Here is a 20333-nt window from a genome sequence, read left to right on the forward strand (position 1 = left end):
CTTTTTTTGCACCCTTTCCAGTTTAATAACATCCTTCCTATAGCATAGTTCCTGTTTGAGGCAGTGCAAATCCTTGAACCATCTGAGCAATAGCTGGCAAATTTACTGCAGTAAACTTCGGGCTAAAAGTTGCCATCAAATGAGCATTATCATGCATGACTTTCTTTGGAACAGTGAATGTAATCTTCTGGAGTACGGATTTAGATTGTTGATGGCAGCACAGTCCTTTACACGGTTTCCCCCCTCAAAAGAAAGCTGCATGCAGCTGCCAGCTTATCACAACCAAAATTCTCACCCCGTCACTTTAACTGAATTATAGTTGAACGTCGCGGCTCAAGGATATCTTTATCTCACCCCCCTCTGTAGTTCTGAGGCTGAAATAGATTGCCTTGGCTTTAGTTCGATCCTCCCTTTAACTTATCAGTTTGTTTCATGTTGAAAACTATATTGCCACCACAGTGGCGTGTGATAATGACGCAGTCTTTTATCATTTTTTGATTCAGGAATCACGTCAACACACAGACATTGCCACGAGAGCCACAGTTATCATTCTTTACCGCAGGGCCAATATATTCTGGTTCACTGGTATTGCAAGTCTCTCCTTTAGGGAGAGAGGGAGGAGTTGTGTAATATTTTTTGCCACGGTTATCTTACTTGGAAATGCTACAGTGATGCACACTGTTCCCATTTAATAATTGTGTCGTGGGGGTGAGTTTGCTTGGGTTTCAGATTTTCATAGAATCCCTACGGGTGCAGAAGGAGGCCATTCGGCCCATCGAGTCTGCACCAACCACAATTCCACCCAGGCCCTATTCCTGTAACCCCACATATTTACCCTGCTAATCCCCTGACACTGGGGTTAATTTAGCATGTCCAATCAATCTCATCCACACATCTTTGGAGGAAACTGGAGCACCCGGAGGAAACCCACACAGACGTGAAGAGAATGTGCAAACTTCACACAGACAGTGACCTGAGGCCGGAATTGAACCTGGGTCCCTGGCGCTGTGAGGCAGCAGCGCTAACCACCGTGCCACCCATTTTTGTGGGAAAATGGGATTTCCAATAAAACTACCATCGGTGGACTGGGAAAAGCCCCAAGAAATTCACCTTGTCAGCTTGTTTTTTTAAAATGAGATCTGCCGGAGCTTTTTATCAGGAAGCTTTTCCCTCTTCAAAATAAGTTGACTTTGCCCCGATAGTGATGCCTGTCACATGAGCCACATCTGCCCCATTTAATAGCTGATGCTAAACATTATTTCCTTCCAAATTTGATCAGCTTCCCTGTAAAATCAGCATCACCAATACTCTCTCGTGCTCTCTCGCTCTCTCTCTCGCCCGCACTCACTCTCCCTCTCCCTCGCACTCGCTCTCTCCGCTCTCTCTCTCCGCTCTCTCTCTCTCCGCTCTCTCTCTCGCTCTCTCTCTCGCTCTCTCTCTCCTCGCTCTCTCTCTCTCCTCGCTCTCTCTCTCTCCTCGCTCTCTCTCTCTCAATTATACCACCTTGGCTCCTCAGTCCTTGGAAATGCCAGACATCTCCAACTTCCCTCTCCTCCCAAGCCCTTGAAAACATTGTTGTCCATCTTTTCCCCCCTCGCCCTGAGTAAATCTGTCCAGTCCAGGTCCTGCCACTAATCCAGTACGGAAACTTCTCTCATAAAAGTTACAAATTACATTGGATGCATGTTTCCTCCTCAAGTTCTTTAACATTTTTTTCCTTTTCTCTGATGCCCCAACTCAGTGGGACCCCAGTCACGCTGCTGGCCGTAATTCTCCACGAGGAGAATGTGGGTGGCACGGTGGTTAGCTCTGCTGTCTCACAACGCCAGGAACTCGGATTCGATTCCGGCCTCGGATCACTGTCTGTGCGGAGTCTGCACGTTCTCCCCATGTCTGTGTGGGTTTCTTCCGGGTGCTCCAGTTTCCTCTTTCCGTCCAAAGATGTGTGGGTTAGGTGGATGGGCCATGCTAAATTGCCCTTAGTGTCAGGGAGACCAGCTACGGTAAATAGATGGGGTTATGAGGTTGGAGCCTGGGTGGGATTGTAGTCGGTGCAGACTCGATGGGCTGAATAGCCTCCTTCTGCACTGTAGGCTTTCTATGAAAGAACATGCAAACTCCACACAGACAGCAACCCGAGGCCAGGATTGAACCTGGGTCCCTGGCGCTGTGAGGCAGCAGTGTTAACTACTGTGCCACCATGCGGCCGAATTCCAGTACTTTTTATTCCAACACCATCCCAAAAACCAACCAAAAATCTTTTGTTGAACTATAGTGTGCACTGTCTCAGTAACTGATTTCTTCCTGAGCAGAATCTTCAACCCCTCATGGGATATATATATGCTCTGCATTACAAAAACCAACTCTGTGATTTCATCCTCAACCACTCTCCCATGTCTTTGTAACCTGCTGACCCCTTTATTCCAGCAAGGAGCTGGCTGACCTCCCCCTTCCCCACTTCCTACAGAATTCAGTCAACCCAGAACTCCTCTTCCTATTCTAACCCCTCTTCCTATTCTAACCCCTCTTCCTATTCTTGCTATTCTGACTACTTCATCCATTGGATATCTTCAAATTTAAAGATCACATTCTAGTCTTTAAAACCCTTCAAGGTCTTGCCAATTTCTACTTCCGTAACCACCTCCAACTCCAACATTACCCTTCAACTCCCCACTCACAGACTCGATTTTCACATCCACATTTCCAACCTCTTTGCCTTATCATTGGAGGCTGTGCTTTCAGCCTCTCAAGCTTGCGCACTGGAATTCCCTTGCTAAAATACTTTGTATCTCCAATTCCTTCTTGAATAGGCCGTTGATTCTCTCCTTAACCTCTGGCTTGCAGTTCCTTTTTTTTGTTCCCTATCCGTCTTGAGGACTCTTGACATTTTGTTGCAACTGTCCGTGAACATTGGAGGCAGAACTAAACGTATTTATTAAAGGGTAGGAAATTATATGCAGTAAATTCTGCAGAGTGAACAAAGAAAATGGGCAGAACCTTTTCAAAAAATGGCAAAGTGTCAGGATTGTTTTTCTCCGGAGAGACGAGGCAGATTTCTCCAAATCTGGCAATTTGTCAAAAAACAACAATGTGGGGGGGGAGGAGGAGGAGGAGGAGGGAGGGAGGGTGTGTTTCACACCATCATTTTGAGTGGTGGGGCCTAAGCACGCCGGCAAAGCCTGGCTGCACTGAGATTGGAAAGTCCCCCACCTTGCCACCCCGTCAGAGGAAAAATAATCTCCTCCACGGAGGTCTCGGGAGCTCCCTCCCATCCCCCACCCCTGCGATTAACACCCGCATCTCCTCCCCTCTCCACCCGCCCTCCCCCACCAACAGTCATCACCAGCATCTCCTCCCCCAACCCCACCCCTGTCACTACACACATATGCCTCCCCAACCCTCTTCCACCCCCAAATGAGGTTGCCAATAGGACCTGCCTCTGGCCCAGGTTGGCACCATCAGGTTGGCAGGTTGCCATGTGGTGCCAGGGGTCAGTGCCCAAGCCTGTCCCTCTCCCCAGGAGGGCTGTACTCACCTTTATCTCCCCGGGGAGATCCCCACGACCGGTTCGCATCTGGGTGAACCTGTTGTTAACTGCGCTGACGTGACGCCATATTGGCGAAGTTTGGGAGTACAGCTTGGGCGTGAGCTATGGTGGGGGGGGGGCTGTTAATTATATTAATTTATTAATATAAATTTATTAAAATGCATCCAAATCCGGTTCTTGCCTTTACTCGGTGTGATCCTTGTCACGTTACCAGTGAGGAGTGGGGAAAATTGTAGAACGCCATCACTCTGGAGGGAATCGCGTTCCCCCCAATTCTCTCCAGGTTTAAAGCCTGGGTCACCATTCTCCCTGACTGTAAACGCAGGCTGAAAATCACCCCCAGTCACTAATGAACAATTGTCATGCCTCATGTTCTGATCTCCTGATTCTGAGAAGACAAATTTACCACGAAGGAGCTTGAGTGTCTTGTTCAGGGGGGAGATATTCAGGGGAGTCAATACTGATGATAAAATAGAATGTCCAATATTATTACTGGCACTAAGACATGTATAGATTGCAATGGTCTCCAAGTGTCAGTATTTGGAACAAGGTGCATTATTTTCAAGAAGAGTGCAATGTACCTACATAATCACTTGAAACTTTTGTGTTTAAAATCTTCACAAATAACATTGATAAAATGTCAAGTTGAATTTGCAAACTGATGGCTTCTTGGGTACCTACAGATGGGATCTCTTTGCATCAGGTATTCAATCTCGAGGACTCTGCTCCAATGTTGTACATTGTCTGTGGTCTTTTGCCCCAGCCTTTGTTCTTGGGATGTGCTACAAGATATATCAAAGCTGCTTAATCAGTGAGGTATTCTCGATGAATTAAAAACAATCCAGCCTTTGTAATCTACGCACTAGCCAGATTTATTGCAACAAACTATTTGGTTCAGGAGGTAATATGTTTACAGTAGCCATTCATTGGGATTATAACAAAGTTAAGTCAAAGAAACAACTTTTGGTTTCTTGCTAGTAAGGGAGCCACGTCATGATTTTAGAATCTAAAAAAAAACTCATTCACTGTAAGTGGGAAATTCGTTGGGTCTGTCTGTACATAGCTTCATTCATCTGCTTGTTCCACAGGCCAGTGCTGGGAGGTCTTCTTTCCTCATCTTACCGACAGCATCAGGAGTCACTGGCAGCAGAGCGAGAGAAACGGCGTCAGGAGAGAGAGGAACGACTGCAACGGATAGAGCGGGAAGAAAGAAACAGATTCAAGTAAGATGCTGTGATTGGGGGGGATATCAGTGAGAGAGAGAGAGACACTCACAAAGGAACTCGGAATCACTGCACACGGCTTTATTTCTCGAGTGCTATAAAGTCCCATAATTTGCAAATTTATGATCGATTTGCTGTAAAGTGGCACCAGGGCACCACACTTCCCTTCCTGAAATCCCATCCACAGCTGAGTCTGATGTTGGCCTTTGTTCAGGTGGGGAGTTGTTGGTCTCAGCTAGGTTTTGAACCAAGATAAAGTGGCGAGCTTATGGGAAGAAGGAACAATTGGCTGGGATTTTATGTGAAGAATGCACTTTACACAGACAAATGGAAAGGAAAGTGGAAATCCAGCAGATTATATAAAGTGCCATAAAAGACAACGAGGAACACAAGGAAGGTATTAAGAGCTGCAAGAAGGGAATATGATGAAGACTTGAAAGGGATATCAAGTTGTACAGTAAAAGTTTTTATAAATTATATTAAGAGAAGGAAAGCGGCTAAGGGAAACATGAACCCATTAAGAAAAGATACAGGTGACATTGGCGTCAACAATGGCCGGCTTGTTAACTGAGGACTTGCATATGTCTTCACAGTAGAGGAAGAGAGCAAACAACCAACAGCACAAGGGAAATCATAGAATCCCTACAACACAGAAAGAGGCCATTCGGCCCATCGAGTCTGTACCGACCACAATCCCAATAAGATTTGATTGAGTGGCAGAATAGACTCTCGGGGCTGAATAGCTTATTCCTGTTCTTGTGGGCCTAGCATTCTTAATTCTTATTCCTCCCCGATGGCAGAATTTTGTTCATGGAGACCATTAAAATCCTGTAGTTATCCAATTATTTTATGGTCAGTCAAAGGATGTACAGCCCAGAAGGAGAAAGAAGTGAATAGGGATGACATAACTATTATTCTTTGATTTGATTTATTCTTGTCACATATGAAAAGTATTGTTCTTTCATGCTATACAGACAAAACATACCGTTCATAGAGTACATAGGGGAAAAGGAAAGGAGAGAGTGCAGAATGTAGTGTTACAGTGATAGCTTGGGTGTAGAGAAAGATCAACTTAATTGAGCGACCTATGCATCACATGACTAACGAGAGACCAAGGATTGAAAAGATGATTTTGTTACAACCTTTGAATGGATAAGCAGTCTAATGGTATGATGACCTGTTTATTTTGTATTCTGTTTGACCATTAACTCGGGCTGTTTTCCCCACAACGTCTTCGATCCACCTCCAGAATGTTTCCCACCCGTTGCAGGCCTTCATCTGACAGTTCGATTGACTTCTCCATCTTTCACGAGCATCGACCATTTCAAAATGCGACCCAGTTTGCTTTGTCGCTCACACCTACCAGTCTGTCAAGCTTGATTGGCCCCCTGTTCGTGACAAAATCAGCCAATGTTCTAGTTCTCAGCTCCCACCATATAGTTTTGCTGTAGCTTATCTCGGTGACTTTCTTCAGCGCCTCTCTGCATTAACATCCCAGTTCCTCTGATTTGTTCCTGCTCAGCAATTCTAACCAATGGCTGATATTTGTCACTACAGCCTTGAGAATTCTTTCCGAAAACCTTGCGGCCTTGCTAACTCCAGCCTTGTCCTCTACGTCTGCCTCAAAACTCTTTTCCTGACCCCTTCTGCTTACCTTCCATCTTTTGCCTTATGGCTCCATGTGAAATGTTTTATTTAACTTAAAGAAACATTGTACGAAAGTGAGTCTGAACGCTGATGAAGATAAAGATCTGTGTCATTTTGGAACTAATTTGCTGCATTTGAGGACATTAGTGCTTTTGTTGCAAATTCGGAAATGACGATCTGCTGACCTCATGCCACTGTCTTTTCTAACTTTCTTTCTGATCTCTCTTTCCTTCCTTTCTTTATCTGTTCTGTCTTTTAGTCGGGGCTATGTAGAAAAACGAGAAGAACAAAGACTGGCAAGAGAAGAAAGGTTTGCTTATTCTGCTACAAGTGCAATCAAACTGTTTATTGATTTGGAAAGTAGTTATTTATTTTAGTGACGCTAATCTACATTAGAAGAGGCTAGCATTATTCCACAATCATTATGTTGCTTTCCAAGCGCAGGTGTCATTCCAGATCTGACTCCTTGGGATTCCTTTAGAAGAATCATAGAATCCCTACAGTGCATAAGGAGGCCATTCGGCCCATTGAGTCTGCACCAACAACAATCCCACCCAGGTCCTATCCCTGTAACCCCACATATTTACTGTGCTAATCCCTCTAACCTGTGCATGCCGGGACACTAAGGGGCAATTTAGCACGGCCAATCAGCCTAACCTGCACATTTTTGGACTGCAAAGGATTGCAAAACTAGGGCAAATCTATCTTGGATTATATACCTTCTAATTCCTTTGAAGTGGAAATCATAATTGTACAGAATCAATTTTGTATCTCTTCTGATTGCGTCTTCCATAGAATTGATTAAGACTCAAAATTTATCTCCAAAGTGATAATGGGCTTTCCACTGCATTTGTGCTAAGATGTGGGACAAGATTTAAGAAAATTCCCAGCTGGTGTACTTTGGTAACGTGCTTGTATCGGAACCGTGAACTTTTCCCTCTTCTGGAGTGCTGAGGAGGGACCATAGTGCCTCTCTCACCTTCAGACAAACTGAACGTCCCACTTCTCACAGTCTATATTCATAATGATCTCTCTCATACACAGACTAAGACTGCATCCACACACTCCACACAAAGATACACCAGTGCACGCAAATTGTTGCTATGGTCTCCATAGAAACGGAGATTCATCACTTTTAAAAAAGAGATTCGAACTTCCGGTTAATAGAATCCCTACAGTGCAGAAGGAGGCCATTCAGCCCATCGAGTCAGCATCGACCACAATCCCACCCAGGCCCTACTCCCGCAACTCCACATATCTACCCTGCCAATCCCCTGGCACTAGGATCATCTTAGCATGGCCAATCCACCTAATCCGCACATCTTTGGTCTGTGGGAGGAAACCGGAACACCCGGAGGAAACCCACGCAGACCCAGGGAGAATGTGCAAAGTCCACACAGACAGTGACCCAAGGCTGGAATTGAACCCGGGTCCCTGGCACTGTGAGGCAGCAGAAGGGATGAGACAATTTTGTCTTTTAAAACCTTTACTGTAACAAATGACTGAGGAAACACTGTTGGTGAACACTTTGTTTTGTAGACAACTTAAAGTGACATTCCTCTTGTGTAATAATTCTTGTTCACTAGTTAAGGAAAAAAATAATAACACCTTTATTTACTGGCAAAGGCTATACAGAGGCTTGCAACCTCTGTCTGCAGCCAACTCCCAAAAAGGTTCTGAAACAAACCCATGCTGATCAGGGCGATTTCCCCCACCCTGCTCCCCAGCGGTTCCCCAGGTCATGTGACCCCTTACTCTGCTGATTGATCCTTAAAGGGACAATCAGCACATCTTGTATACTTATCACCCATCGCACCCTCCATGGAATTACAGTAGGTTTAGCAAACAGTTCACAGTTGCTGCCGGCTTCTAATGGGTTCCAATGTCCCCATTTCGCCGAGTAGGAGCTTCAATCGAAAGCTTCCAGGTACTTCCCTTATTTTTCAACAGTTTCTTAAATCCACTACCCGTAGGAAACCACCTCCTTCTTCCCAGCCCTATCAGAACAAATTTCCTGGAATCCATTGAAGACTGCAGGATCTCTTTGATCAGAGACTACGGGCAGGATTTTCTGGCTATGCTCGCCCCAAAATTAGAAAATCAATGGATGTTTGCATGGTCCCCCACCTACCGTCTGCTGCGATTCCCATGGAGGGTGGGATGAGAAAATTCCCACCCATTTCCCTGGCCTGGCTGAAGTAGCTCAGAAGAATCAAGCGGCTTTTTCTCTCTTCCTGACCACACAGATCTCCTGTCGGTTGGAAATATTCAAAGATTTGTAGGGAAGCTTGTAACCTGATCTCAAAAATGGCTTCCTCTTTTCTCTTCCCACCACAACATGAAACATACAACCCTGTATTCAGGTAGAAATGCTAATCAGCTATTTGGGAGTTCAACTCTCTTTCATCTTGGAAGTAACTGGACCATTTACAGCCCAATTGTTTACAACTGTTAACTTCAACACCTTGCTGGGAATTTGGGAGACTCAGTGTACTCATTGCAAACCCAGAGACTTTTGTCAGTGTCTCTAAGCAGAGACATTACACCACCTTCTCAGTAAGACAAACCATGCCTTTCTTTGATTTAGAACAGGCTTACCATCAGGCAGACTGCAGGACAGGTCACATCAACCCCCCTCTCATTTACCCTAAATTTAAGCAACATTCCAAAATATAATAATCTTATAAACATCATGGGGGTGATTCTCCCAAAAAAATCATAAGTGTCGAATCTGCGTAAAAATTGCAGTAAATCATGCTGGTTTTTTTCACGGAAGTTTCAAAATGAATCTCCCACGTTCTGTGCACTGCTGAGTGCACTAATGTAAATCAGTCCAAAAATCACAGGTTGTGGCCTATTCTCGCTGGAGAAGCCGGCAGCATAGTGCTGAGCGGGTCACAACTGATCTGTCAGCACCGGGATCGCGCATGCACAGTGGCACCTTGTGCCGGCCTCCCGATTGCTGGTCAGCTCGATCGTTGGCCGGCCTCGCGACCCCCACATCGCCAGCCGTGCAAACCCCCAACTGCACAATCGCTGGCCCCTCCGTGTCTGGGTCCAGCTCCAACCCCCCCCCCCCCCCCCCCCGCCTCCCAGCCCACCTCAATCTCCCGCAGCCCCAACCCCTCCAACAAGCTGCACACCCACTTCCCGCCATCCTGCTGGCCAGCCCCGATCACTTGGCTCCCTCACTCTGTCACTCAGCCTGGGTGCAGAGTGGCAGCGGGACCCCACCCCCACCAATCGCCCCCCTGTAGCCCTTCCCCCACTAGGTCCTGCCCCTTTACACTGCCCTATGTCCGATGGACAGTGCCAAGATGCCCCCTGGATATTGGTACTTTGCCCCTTGGTCAGTGCCAGGGGGCCCAAGCTGGCACTGTCAAAGTGTCAATGGGGTAGGGCGCACCCCGCCGGTGCCTGACTCTCTGGGGAGGCATTGATTGCCCCTCCTTGACTCTAGTGGGGTCGGGCCACCAGCTCCCCGCGAGTAGGGAGCTATAGTAAACCCGATGCTGGAAATCCAGTGCTCGGAGACCTACGGAGGCTGTGGCGCGCAGCGGTGGGCTCACAAAATGGCCTCTGCTAGAAATATGCATAACTAAAGGTTGTATATTTGTTGCAGTAAAAGTTGCATAAGGAGAATAGCGCAGCTTCCTCAATGCCAGGCAGCCAGATTCGATTCTGGCCTTGAGTCACTGTCTGTGTGGAGTTTGCACATTCTCCCCGTGTCTCCATGGGTTTCCTCCCAGGTGCTCCAGTTCTCTCCCACACTCCAAAGATGTGCTGGTTAGGTGGATTGGCCATGCTAAATTGCCCTTTAGTGTCCAAAGATGTAGATTAGGTGGATTAATCATCTTAAATGTGTGGGGTTACACGGATAGGGCAAGGAGGTGGGTAATATGCTCTTTTGGAGTCGATGCAGACTCGATGGGTCAAATGGCCTGTGCTTCTCCGGATTCTAAAGCAGGAAAGACTAAACAAGCTGGGACTCTTTCATTGAATCATAAAATGGTCACAACACAGGAGGCGACTATTCGGTTCACTGTGTCTGTGCCAGCACTCTGCAAGAGCAATTCAGCTAATGTGGGGGAGGCGATGGCCTAGTGGTATTATCGCTATTATTAATCCAGAAACTCAGCTAATGTTCTGAGGACCCGGGTTCGAATCCCACCACGGCAGATGGTGGAATTTGATTTCGATAAAAATACCTGGAATTAAGAATCTACTGATGATCATGAAACCATTGTCGGTTGTCGGAAAAATCCATCTGGTTCACTAATGTCCTTTAGGGAAGGAAATCTGCCATCCTTACCTGGTCTGGCCTACATGTGACTCCAGAACCACAGCAATGTGATTAACTCTCAACTGCAGGGCAACTGGGGATGGGCAATAAATGCTGGCCAGCCAGCAACGCCCACATCCCACGAATTAATAAAAAGAAATCCGATATGCACCATGCTAACTTATATATGGGCATCAACATGCGCAATGAAACAGCTCAGTTGATTAATATCTGAGGTTTATCATTCAGGAAGCAAAATGGAACTAACTCTTCAACGTATTGGCCAAGCTGGTGTGAGGCCTCTACTCTTTCCCATACTACCACCCCCCCACCGTTTTCCATTAGATACATGCTATCCCCCAGTTACACCCCAATTCCCAACCCCAGGCAGATCTGCAGAATGTGTGCTTGTTTCTAACGTGTAATTTTCTCCATCAATGGGATTTTATTTTTCTTTATTCCTTTATGGGGTGTGGACATTGTTGGCAAGGCCAGCATTTGTTGTCCATCCCTAATTGCCCTTCAACTTAGTGGCTCGCTAGGCCGTTTCAGAGAGCTTTGAAGAATCAACCACATTGCCAGGGATCGGAGGCACATGCAGGCCGGACCGGGTAAGGACAGCAGGTTTCCTTCCCTAAAGGACATTAGTGAACCAGATGGGTTTTTATGACAAGCGACAATGGTTTCATGGCCACCATTACTGAGAATGGGCTTTTATTAATTCCAGATTTTTCTCTCATTAATTGAATTCAATTCCACCATCTGCAAAGGTGGGATTTGTACCTGACACCCCAGAGCATTATCTTGGAGCTCTGCATTATCAGTCCAATGACATTACCACTGTGCCACCATTTCCCCAGAGATGGTGCCATAACAAAAGCAAATGCCGTGGGGCAAATGGCCTCCTGCACTGTAAGGATTCTATGATCCTATGACTGGCAGTGCAGTGACAGCCAATGCTTCTTACCTCAAGGTGCAACTCCCAATTGCCCCGACGATGGAGAACGATTGTTCCCTCATGCTTGTTCTCTTTTTTTTGGGAATGTGGACATCCAGATCCAAAGTACCACAACATCATCCATTTCATGAATTAATATGTGCCACTGTATTTTGGAGTTTGTTCGTGCTGTTCTCCATCACTCCCCATCACTAGTGCCATAGATGTTTTATTTCTGAACTGGTTTTAAAATTGACTGAACCCAAACAAAGTTAAACATTTCAAACAATGAATCTATTTGCATTTTTTATTTCAATGGGCCCATATTGTATAGTTGTGACCTTTTGGATCTCTTTACGTATCGGAATATAATATCAAAATCAATGGGGTCACCACCTATATTCACTCATCATGGAGCATATAGCATAGAACCCTACAGTGCAAAAGGAGGCCATTCAGCCCATTGAGTCTGCACCGACTCTCTGACACAGTATTGTACCCAGGCTCTCACCCTCCCCTGCCCTATCCCTCTAACCCCACACATTTATCACGGCTAATCCATCTAACCTACACATCTTGGGACACTAAGGGGCAACTTAGCATGGCCAATCCATCTAACCTGCACATCTCCGGACAAACCAGAGCACCCGGAGGAAACGCACACAGACATGGGGAGAATATGCAAACTCCACACAGGCAGGCTGGAATTGAACCTGGATCCCTGGCGCTGTGAGGCAGCAGTGCTAACCACTGTGCCACCATGCTGTCTCATCTTCCTCCTCTTCCTGTCTGTAATATCCTATTGTAGATTTAAAAAACTGCCAAAGCTAAATGTGATTCTTGAAATAGAGGAAAGAAAAGTGGGTGAAAATGTATCTAGTTTTGAGGGCAAGTATATTTGCTTGACAGATATGAAGATATTGTGCTGAGAATTCCTGGACGGCACGGTGGCACAGTGGTTAGCAGCACCAGGGATCCGGGTTTGATTCACAGCTCAGGTCACTGTCTGTGTGGACTTTGCACCTTCTCCCCATGTCTGTGTGGGTTTCTTCCAGATGCTCCGGTTTCCTCCCACAGTCTAAAGATGTGCGGGTTAGGTGGATTGGCCATGCTAAATTGACCCTACTGTCAGGGGGACTAGCTAGGGTAAATGGGTTATGGGGATAGGGTATGGGTGGGATTGTGGTCAGTACAGACTCGATGGGCCGAATGACCTCCTTCTGCACTGTACGATTCTGTGATTCTATAATTGTGAATCTTTCCCATTAGATTCAGGGCCGGCACTCCCAGAATCGGACTACTGTCCCTTTGCAGTGCAATCCTTTCTTGCACAGTTTTGGCCTTCCTGCAATGTTGTCCCACTATCACCTTGGCCTATCCAAATGAGAATTCCAATTGTGGGGTCATTTTGGGATGAAACGTTTTGATAACTCCTAACATAAATTTTGGCATGAGGGTATAGAGAATTTTTTTTATTTTGTACCTGTCCAAACATTTTTAGTGAGATTATCAACGAACGAAATTTCACCTCCCATGGCTAGCCAAACTTGATTTGATTTATTATTCTCACATGTATTGGGACACAGTGAAAAGTATTGTTTCTTGCACACTGTGCAGGCAAAGCATACCATTCATAGAGTACATAGGGGAGAAGGAAAGGAGAGGGTGCAGAATGTAGTGTTACAGTCACAGCTAGGGTGTAGCGAAAGATCAACTTAATATAGATTGGAATATCCCTAGGGCTAGGGGTTTGGATGGAGAGGAGTTTGTTAGGTGTGTCCAGGAGAGTTTCCTGACACAGTATGTGGATAAGCCTACTAGAGGAGAGGCTGTACTTGATCTGGTGCTGGCTAATGAACCTGGACAGGTGGAGGATCTCTCGGTGGGTGAGCATCTTGGGGATAGCGATCATAATTCTATCTCCTTCACGATAGCATTGGAAAGAGATAGGATCAGGCAGGCTAGGAAAGTGTTTCTCTGGAGTAAAGGGAAATACAGTGTCATCAGGGAGGAAATTAGACGGGTAAATTGGAAGGAGGCATTCTTGGGGAAAAGTACCGAAGGAAAGTGGAGGATTTTCAAGGAATGTTTGTCTGGAGCTCTGCATGACAACGTTCCGATGAGACAGGGGGGTGTTGGTAGGGTACGGGAACCGTGGTGCACGAAGGTTGTGATGAACCTGGTGAATAAAAAAAGAGAGGCGTACAGAAGGTTCAGAGAGCTAGGAGGTGTTAAGGATTTAGAGGAGTATACGGGATGTAGGAAGGAGCTTAAGAAGGAAATTAGGAGAGCGAGAAGGGGTCATGAGAAGACCTTGGCGGGTAAGATTAAGGAGAATCCCAAGGCTTTCTACAAATATGTCAAGAGTAAAAGGATGAGATGTGAAGGCATAGGACCCTTGAAAGGTGAAGGGGGAAAAGTTTGTGCGGAACCGTTAGAAATGGCGGAGGTGCTTAATGAATACTTTACCTCGGTATTCACGGTGGAAAGGGATCTGGGTGGTTGTACTGCTGGTTTGCGGTGGACAGAAAGGATCGAGCATGTGGACATAAAGAAAGAGGATGTGTTGGAACTATTGAATGGCATCAAGGTTGGTAAGACGCCGGGGCCGGATGGGATGTACCCCAGGTTACTGTGGGAGGCGAGGGAGGAGATTGCGGAGCCTTTGGCGATGATCTTTGCATCGTCGATGGAGACGGGAGAGGTTCCGGAGGATTGGAGGATTGCAGATGTGGTCCCTATATTCAAGAAAGGGAACAGGGACAGCCCGGGAAATTACCGACCGGTGAGTCTAACCTCAGTGGTTGGTAAGTTGATGGAGAGGATCCTGAGAGACAGGATTTATGATCATCTAGAGAAGTTTAGTATGATCAAAAGTAGTCAGCACGGCTTTGTCAAGGGCAGGTCGTGCCTTACGAGCCTGGTTGAGTTCTTTGAAAATGTGACCAAACACATTGACGAAGGAAGAGCGGTGGATGTGGTCTATATGGACTTCAGCAAGGCGTTCGATAAGGTCCCCCATGCAAGACTTCTTGAGAAAGTGAGAGGGCATGGGATCCAAGGGGCTGTTGCCTTGTGGATCCAGAACTGGCTTGCCTGCAGAAGGCAGAGAGTGGCTGTGGAGGGGTCTTTCTCTGCATGGAGGTCAGTGACCAGTGGAGTGCCCCAGGGATCTGTTCTGGGACCCTTGCTGTTTGTCATTTTCATAAATGACCTGGATGAGGAAGTGGAGGGATGGGTTGGTAAGTTTGCTGACGACACCAAGGTAGGTGGTGTTGTGGATAGTTTGGAGGGATGTCAGAAGTTGCAGCGAGACATAGATAGAATGCAAGACTGGGCGGAGAAGTGGCAGATGGACTTCAACCCGGATAAGTGTGTAGTGATCCATTTTAGCAGATCCAATGGGATGAAGCAGCAGTATAATATGAAGGGTACCATTCTTAGCAGTGTAGAGGATCAGAAGGACCTTGGGGTCCGGGTCCATAGGACTCTTAAATCGGCCTCGCAGGTGGAGGATGCGGTCAAGAAGGCGTACGGCGTACTAGCCTTCATTAATCGAGGGATTGAGTTTAGGAGTCGGGAGATAATGCTGCAGCTTTATAGGACCCTGGTTAGACCCCACTTGGAGTACTGCGCGCAGTTCTGGTCACCTCATTACAGGAAAGATGTTGAAGCCATTGAAAGGGTGCAGAGGAGATTTACAAGGATGTTGCCTGGATTGGGGGGCATGCCTTATGAGGATAGGTTGAGGGAGCTTGGTCTCTTCTCCCTGGAGAGACGAAGGATGAGAGGTGACCTGATAGAGGTTTACAAGATGTTGAGAGGTCTGGATAGGGTAGACTCTGAGGCTATTTCCAAGGGCTGAAATGGTTGCTACGAGAGGACACAGGTTTAAGGTGCTGGGGAGTAGGTACAGAGGAGATGTCAGGGGTAAGTTTTTCACTCAGAGGGTGGTGGGTGAGTGGAATCGGCTGACGTCGGTGGTGGTGGAGGCAAACTCGTTGGGGTCTTTTAAGAGACTTCTGGATGAGTACATGGGATTTAATGGAATTGAGGGCTATAGAAAGGCCTAGAGGTGGGGATATGATCGGCGCAACTTGTGGGCCGAAGGGCCTGTTTGTGCTGTGGCTTTCTATGTTCTATAAGGTAGGTCCATTCAAAAGTCTGAAGGCAGCAGGGAAGAATCTCTAAGATAAAAGCAAAATACTGCGGATGCTGGAATCTGAAACAAAAACAGAAAATTCTGGAAAATCTCAGCAGGTCTGACAGCATCTGCGGGGAGAGAATAGAGCCAACATTTTGAGTCTGGCTGGCACTTCGCCAGAGGGTCGTCCAGACTTGAAACGTTGGCTCTATTCTCTGCCCACCGATGCTGTCAGACCTGCTGAGATTTTCCAACATTTTCTGTGTTTGTTTAATACAAGGTAGGTTGATTTTAAGAACCTGTCAGCTGTCAAAAGGGGTGAAGCTCCTTCACCCCATCTGTCGGGGCTGAATTTAAGGCTGTACTGTAGAGGACATAGCTCTCCAAGAGTCCTTGTGTTGACATTCGTGGTCCTTTTGTGTTGATGTGTTTTTTCCAGCACTGTCGGTTATACCCAACCTGTTTTACAGAAAGGCATTTAATTTTAGTCCCATGCAAATAGTTTTTGGAAAACATTCTGAGCAAAAATAAATCTCAAGATGTTTGGCGGGGAGCAGCCAGGACGGAGAGTTATTTTAATGACAATGTTTTGAAGTACGAGGAGTATGATTGGTAGCACGCAGTAATAAACAGTTCAGAAGCACTGTCCATGCAAATGCAAAACAGATGTATTTTTCTTCTCCCAAGCAGCTTTTGATGACTAGACCCAACATGACGTAAAGTTCCACATTGTTGGAATAGATGCAGGTTTAGAGGGGCGAGGCGATGTTTAGAAGGTGCTGAAAGCCTCGGTGTCACTCTGCATCAAGGATCGGGAAGGAATGGAAAAGGTCCCACTGATAAATGTCTTTCATAAAGCATTAATGTCTTTTAAGCTTTCTTGCAGTCCGTCTGCAGGTAAACCCGAGCTGCAGCTATTTCATCTTTCCTTAGATTTTCTCTCACTGTGGTTTGGTCGTTTATTTTGGCTGTATTTTTGGCTCAGGTTGTGTGAGAGAGAGAGAGAGAGTGAGTCTGCATTGTAAGGCATGCGATGCACTGCTTGCTGAAGCTTATGTGGGCTTCTTTTCAGATACAAGTACCTGGAAAAATTAGCAGCGGAAGAGTATGAGAAGGAAGCCAGGAATCGGGTGCCGCGGGCACGGAGCGACCTTTCTCTCAGCCTGACTTCGCCCGCCGCCCCATCGTCCCCCGTCCCAAGTTGTGGGAGTCTGTCACCTGCAAAGCCTCTGGAGCAGTCCAAAACTCCAGCTGCAACGTGTGAATCACCGCAGCCTGTAGAACGTGAGTACCAAGGGAAAAGCAGATGTGTGTGTTTTTAATTTAAGTTTATTTATTCGTGTCACAAGTGAGGCTTACATTAACACTGCAATGAAGTTACTGTGAAAATCCCCTAGTCGCCACACTGCGGCCTCTCTTCGGGTACACTGAGGGAGAATTTAGCATGGCCAATGCACCTAACCAGCACGTCTTTCAGACGGTGGGAGGAAACCGGAGCACCCGGAGGAAACCCACGCAGACACAGGGAGAATGTGCAAACTCCACACAGACAGTGACCCAAGCCGGGAATTGAACCCAGCTCCCTGGCGCTGTGAGGCAGCAGTGCTAACCACTGTGCCACCGTGCCGCCATGTGTGTAATTGGGTTTGCAGCACACCAAGGATCCTCCAGATGACGGTGAATGAGAGTGTGCATATCTATTAGAGATTGTCGAGTGCCCTGTTAATCAGTGCAGCCGGTAGAGAGAGCGCAGAGGCTGTATGTTTATTGATTAGAATCTCAGCTTTGTCAATTTTCAGGGGGGTTTTTTTAAGCACCGTCTGAACATGTTTGCAGTAATAAACAGGCAAACAACAAATGAGATAACGACAGCTGTAAATGTGTAAATGGGGAACTTATGTTGTGCAAATGACCCCTTCCACTGGTGAGCTTTGCGCAATGCCAACACCTAGTGAGAATGTGGCAAATCCACGTGAACCATCCGATTCTAATGGAGGAAACCAGGATTCTGGTTGTTCCCTTTCCCCGGTGAGGCTCTGTGCTGAAATTTGTGATTGATCCAATTGACCTCTGCATTAGAATGCACCAACCAGAGCGCTCAAAATCACGCCGGGGAAAGTGTAACATCCGAGAATTGATTGACGTGTTTCTATTGCTCCTGTTCTTTCTATGCATCCTAGTTCCCAGAGAAGGTAGTTGTTATTGGTGTGCCATTTCATGCTCGCTGACTGTGCATGCCTTGGCAGAGCTTGCCACTGGTGATTCTATGGTGAAGGGCATTGCAGCTCACTCAGCCTAACTTTAGCTTTCTCAACATGCGTACACACCACGCGTGTGCACACACACCATCCATGCATACACGCACACACTCTGGGATTCCTGCACATGTTTGTAATCCAGAGATAGATTCTTGATCAATAAGGGGATCAAGGGTTATGGGGGAGAAGGCAGGAGAATGGGGATGAGAATCATATCAACTATGATTGAATGGCGGAGCAGACTCAATGGGCCGAATGGCCTAATTCTGCTCCTATTTCTTACAGTCTTATGGATCAAATGACATTTTCATTCAATTAAAATTGAAAGACCGGTCTCATCATTTTTGTTTGTCCCCTTCACCCCTCATGAGGGAGCCTGTTCCTCGATTCAATCACCTTTCGTCCGAGCCCATCACCTGTGAGCCCCCCGTGCCCCGCTTGGAGCTGTACCCCACCCCCACATCTGGGGTCTTTATTCATCCCCTTCCAGTACAAAATGTGGTATCCCATTGACCCCCTTATTTATGAGCTTTTCATGCAGCTTTGTCAGGGTTCAGCTTCCCTCCCCTTGGTCTTTCCTCTATCTTCCATTGTTCTTCATCCTCCCCAACATTCCTGCCCCGTGCGTGCCATCGTGAGTCATCGCCTTTTACCCTGCCCCTTGCAAAGCCCTCCTTCCACGTTGCCCCCCCCCCTCCTCCTCCCCTCCCCCCCCCCCCTTGGTCTTTGTCAGGTCAATCCCCCCATTCCGCCAACCTCACCTCGCACTCTACCCTCCACCCCAGTCGAAGTCAGACCTTTGTGGTGGTGGCATCATGAATCTCACAGCAGAGTGCTGTCCAGAGAGACATTAGCATGTGGCATATGGAGGGAAGGAGACCCCTGTACACCCCGACCCCAGGCACAGTACTAATCTGAGTCGGTAACACTGGAGGGTCCATGGGTCCAGCAGTCCGGTGCTCTCAATGAAGACCAGCTGGGCATGGAGGGCAGGAACCAGTCTGCCCCAACAGAGTGGTGAATAGCACACCAGGAGCAGTGCAGCGCCATGGCAGGAAGTTCTTGCTCTCCCCCTGAAGTCTCTGACAAACTAAGGACTGGCTTCTGCACCCCACTCTTTAGCAATCGAGTTTTACGCCAACATCATTTCCCGTTGGCTTGATGCAAGATAGAAAGGCCTGATGGGATGTTGGTGGGCAGCTATTTTAATGAATATTCATGAGATGCAAAAGAATGCAAATGGAGATTTGTGCCATGTGCTAGTTGCGACCCACTATAAACCCGCCACCATTGGGAAAATTGCAACAGCATTTTGCACCAGTGGGTTTCCGGTTTTTTTTTCAGGCTGCCACCAAATTCACCACAACCACCTGCCGTGGGCAGGTTGGGAGAATTCAGCCCATCAGAACTGAGGAAATAGGATTTGTAATATAATAATAGGGTTTGAGTAAGGAGAAGGAGAATGAACCAAAGGGAGGGTCTGAGATAGGGTGGAGGGCAGAATGGATGAAATGACGACCTTGGGTAATGGGTAGATAAAGATGTGTCTAGGTGAGTGTGATTGGCACGATATTTGATTTATTGTCACATGTATTAGTATAAAGTGAAAAGTATTGTTTGTTGCATGCGATATAGATAAAGCATACCGTACACAGGGAAGGAAAAGAAAGAGTGCAGAATGTAGTGTTACAGTCATAGCGAGGATGTAGAGAAAGATTAACTTAATGCAAGTTAAGTCCATTCAAAGATCTGACAGCAGCAGGGAAGAAGCTGTTCTTGAGTCAGTTGGTACGTGACCCTCAGACCTTTGTATCTTTTTCCCGACAGAAGAAGGTGGAAGAGAGAATGTCCAGGGTGCGTGGGGTCCTTGATTATGCTGGCTGCTTTGCCAAGGCAGCGGGGAGTGTAGACAGAGTCAATGGATGAGAGGCTGGTTTGTGTGATGGATTGGGCTACATTTGTGACCTTTTGTAGTTCCTTATGGTCTTGGGCAGAGCAGGAGCCATACCAAGCTGTGATACAACCAGAAAGAATGCTTTCTATGGTGCATCTGTGAAAGTTGGTGAGAGGCATAGCTGACATGCCAAATTTCCTTAGTCTTCTGAGAAAGTAGAGGCGTTGGTGGGCTTTCTTAACTATCTCCTGCAACATTTATAGAAATCATAGAAACCCTACAGTACAGAAAGAGGCCATTCAGCCCATCGAGTCTGCACTGACCACAATCCCACCCAGGCCCTACCCCCATATCCCCACATATTTACCCACTAATCCCTCCAACCTACGCATCTCAGGACA

General features: G+C 46.8%; 1 protein-coding gene across 10 annotated transcripts in view; it reads left to right on the top strand.

The window, feature by feature from the left end:
* Positions 1–20333, top strand: part of fhod3b (formin homology 2 domain containing 3b) — a 601875-nt gene that overhangs the window by 484826 nt on the left and 96716 nt on the right. For 9 of the 10 annotated variants that reach the window (XM_078198392.1, XM_078198352.1, XM_078198362.1 and 6 more), the window contains 3 exons: positions 4636–4770; positions 6677–6727; positions 16853–17064. In XM_078198392.1, coding sequence (XP_078054518.1) covers positions 4636–4770; positions 6677–6727; positions 16853–17064 — 398 coding nt within the window. The remainder of the gene's footprint in view (positions 1–4635; positions 4771–6676; positions 6728–16852; positions 17065–20333) is intronic. The other variant, XM_078198371.1, reaches the window with a different exon arrangement.

This window comes from Mustelus asterias, chromosome 2 (genome assembly GCF_964213995.1).
Source record: "Mustelus asterias chromosome 2, sMusAst1.hap1.1, whole genome shotgun sequence".
NCBI classification, from domain to species: Eukaryota; Metazoa; Chordata; class Chondrichthyes; order Carcharhiniformes; family Triakidae; genus Mustelus; species Mustelus asterias.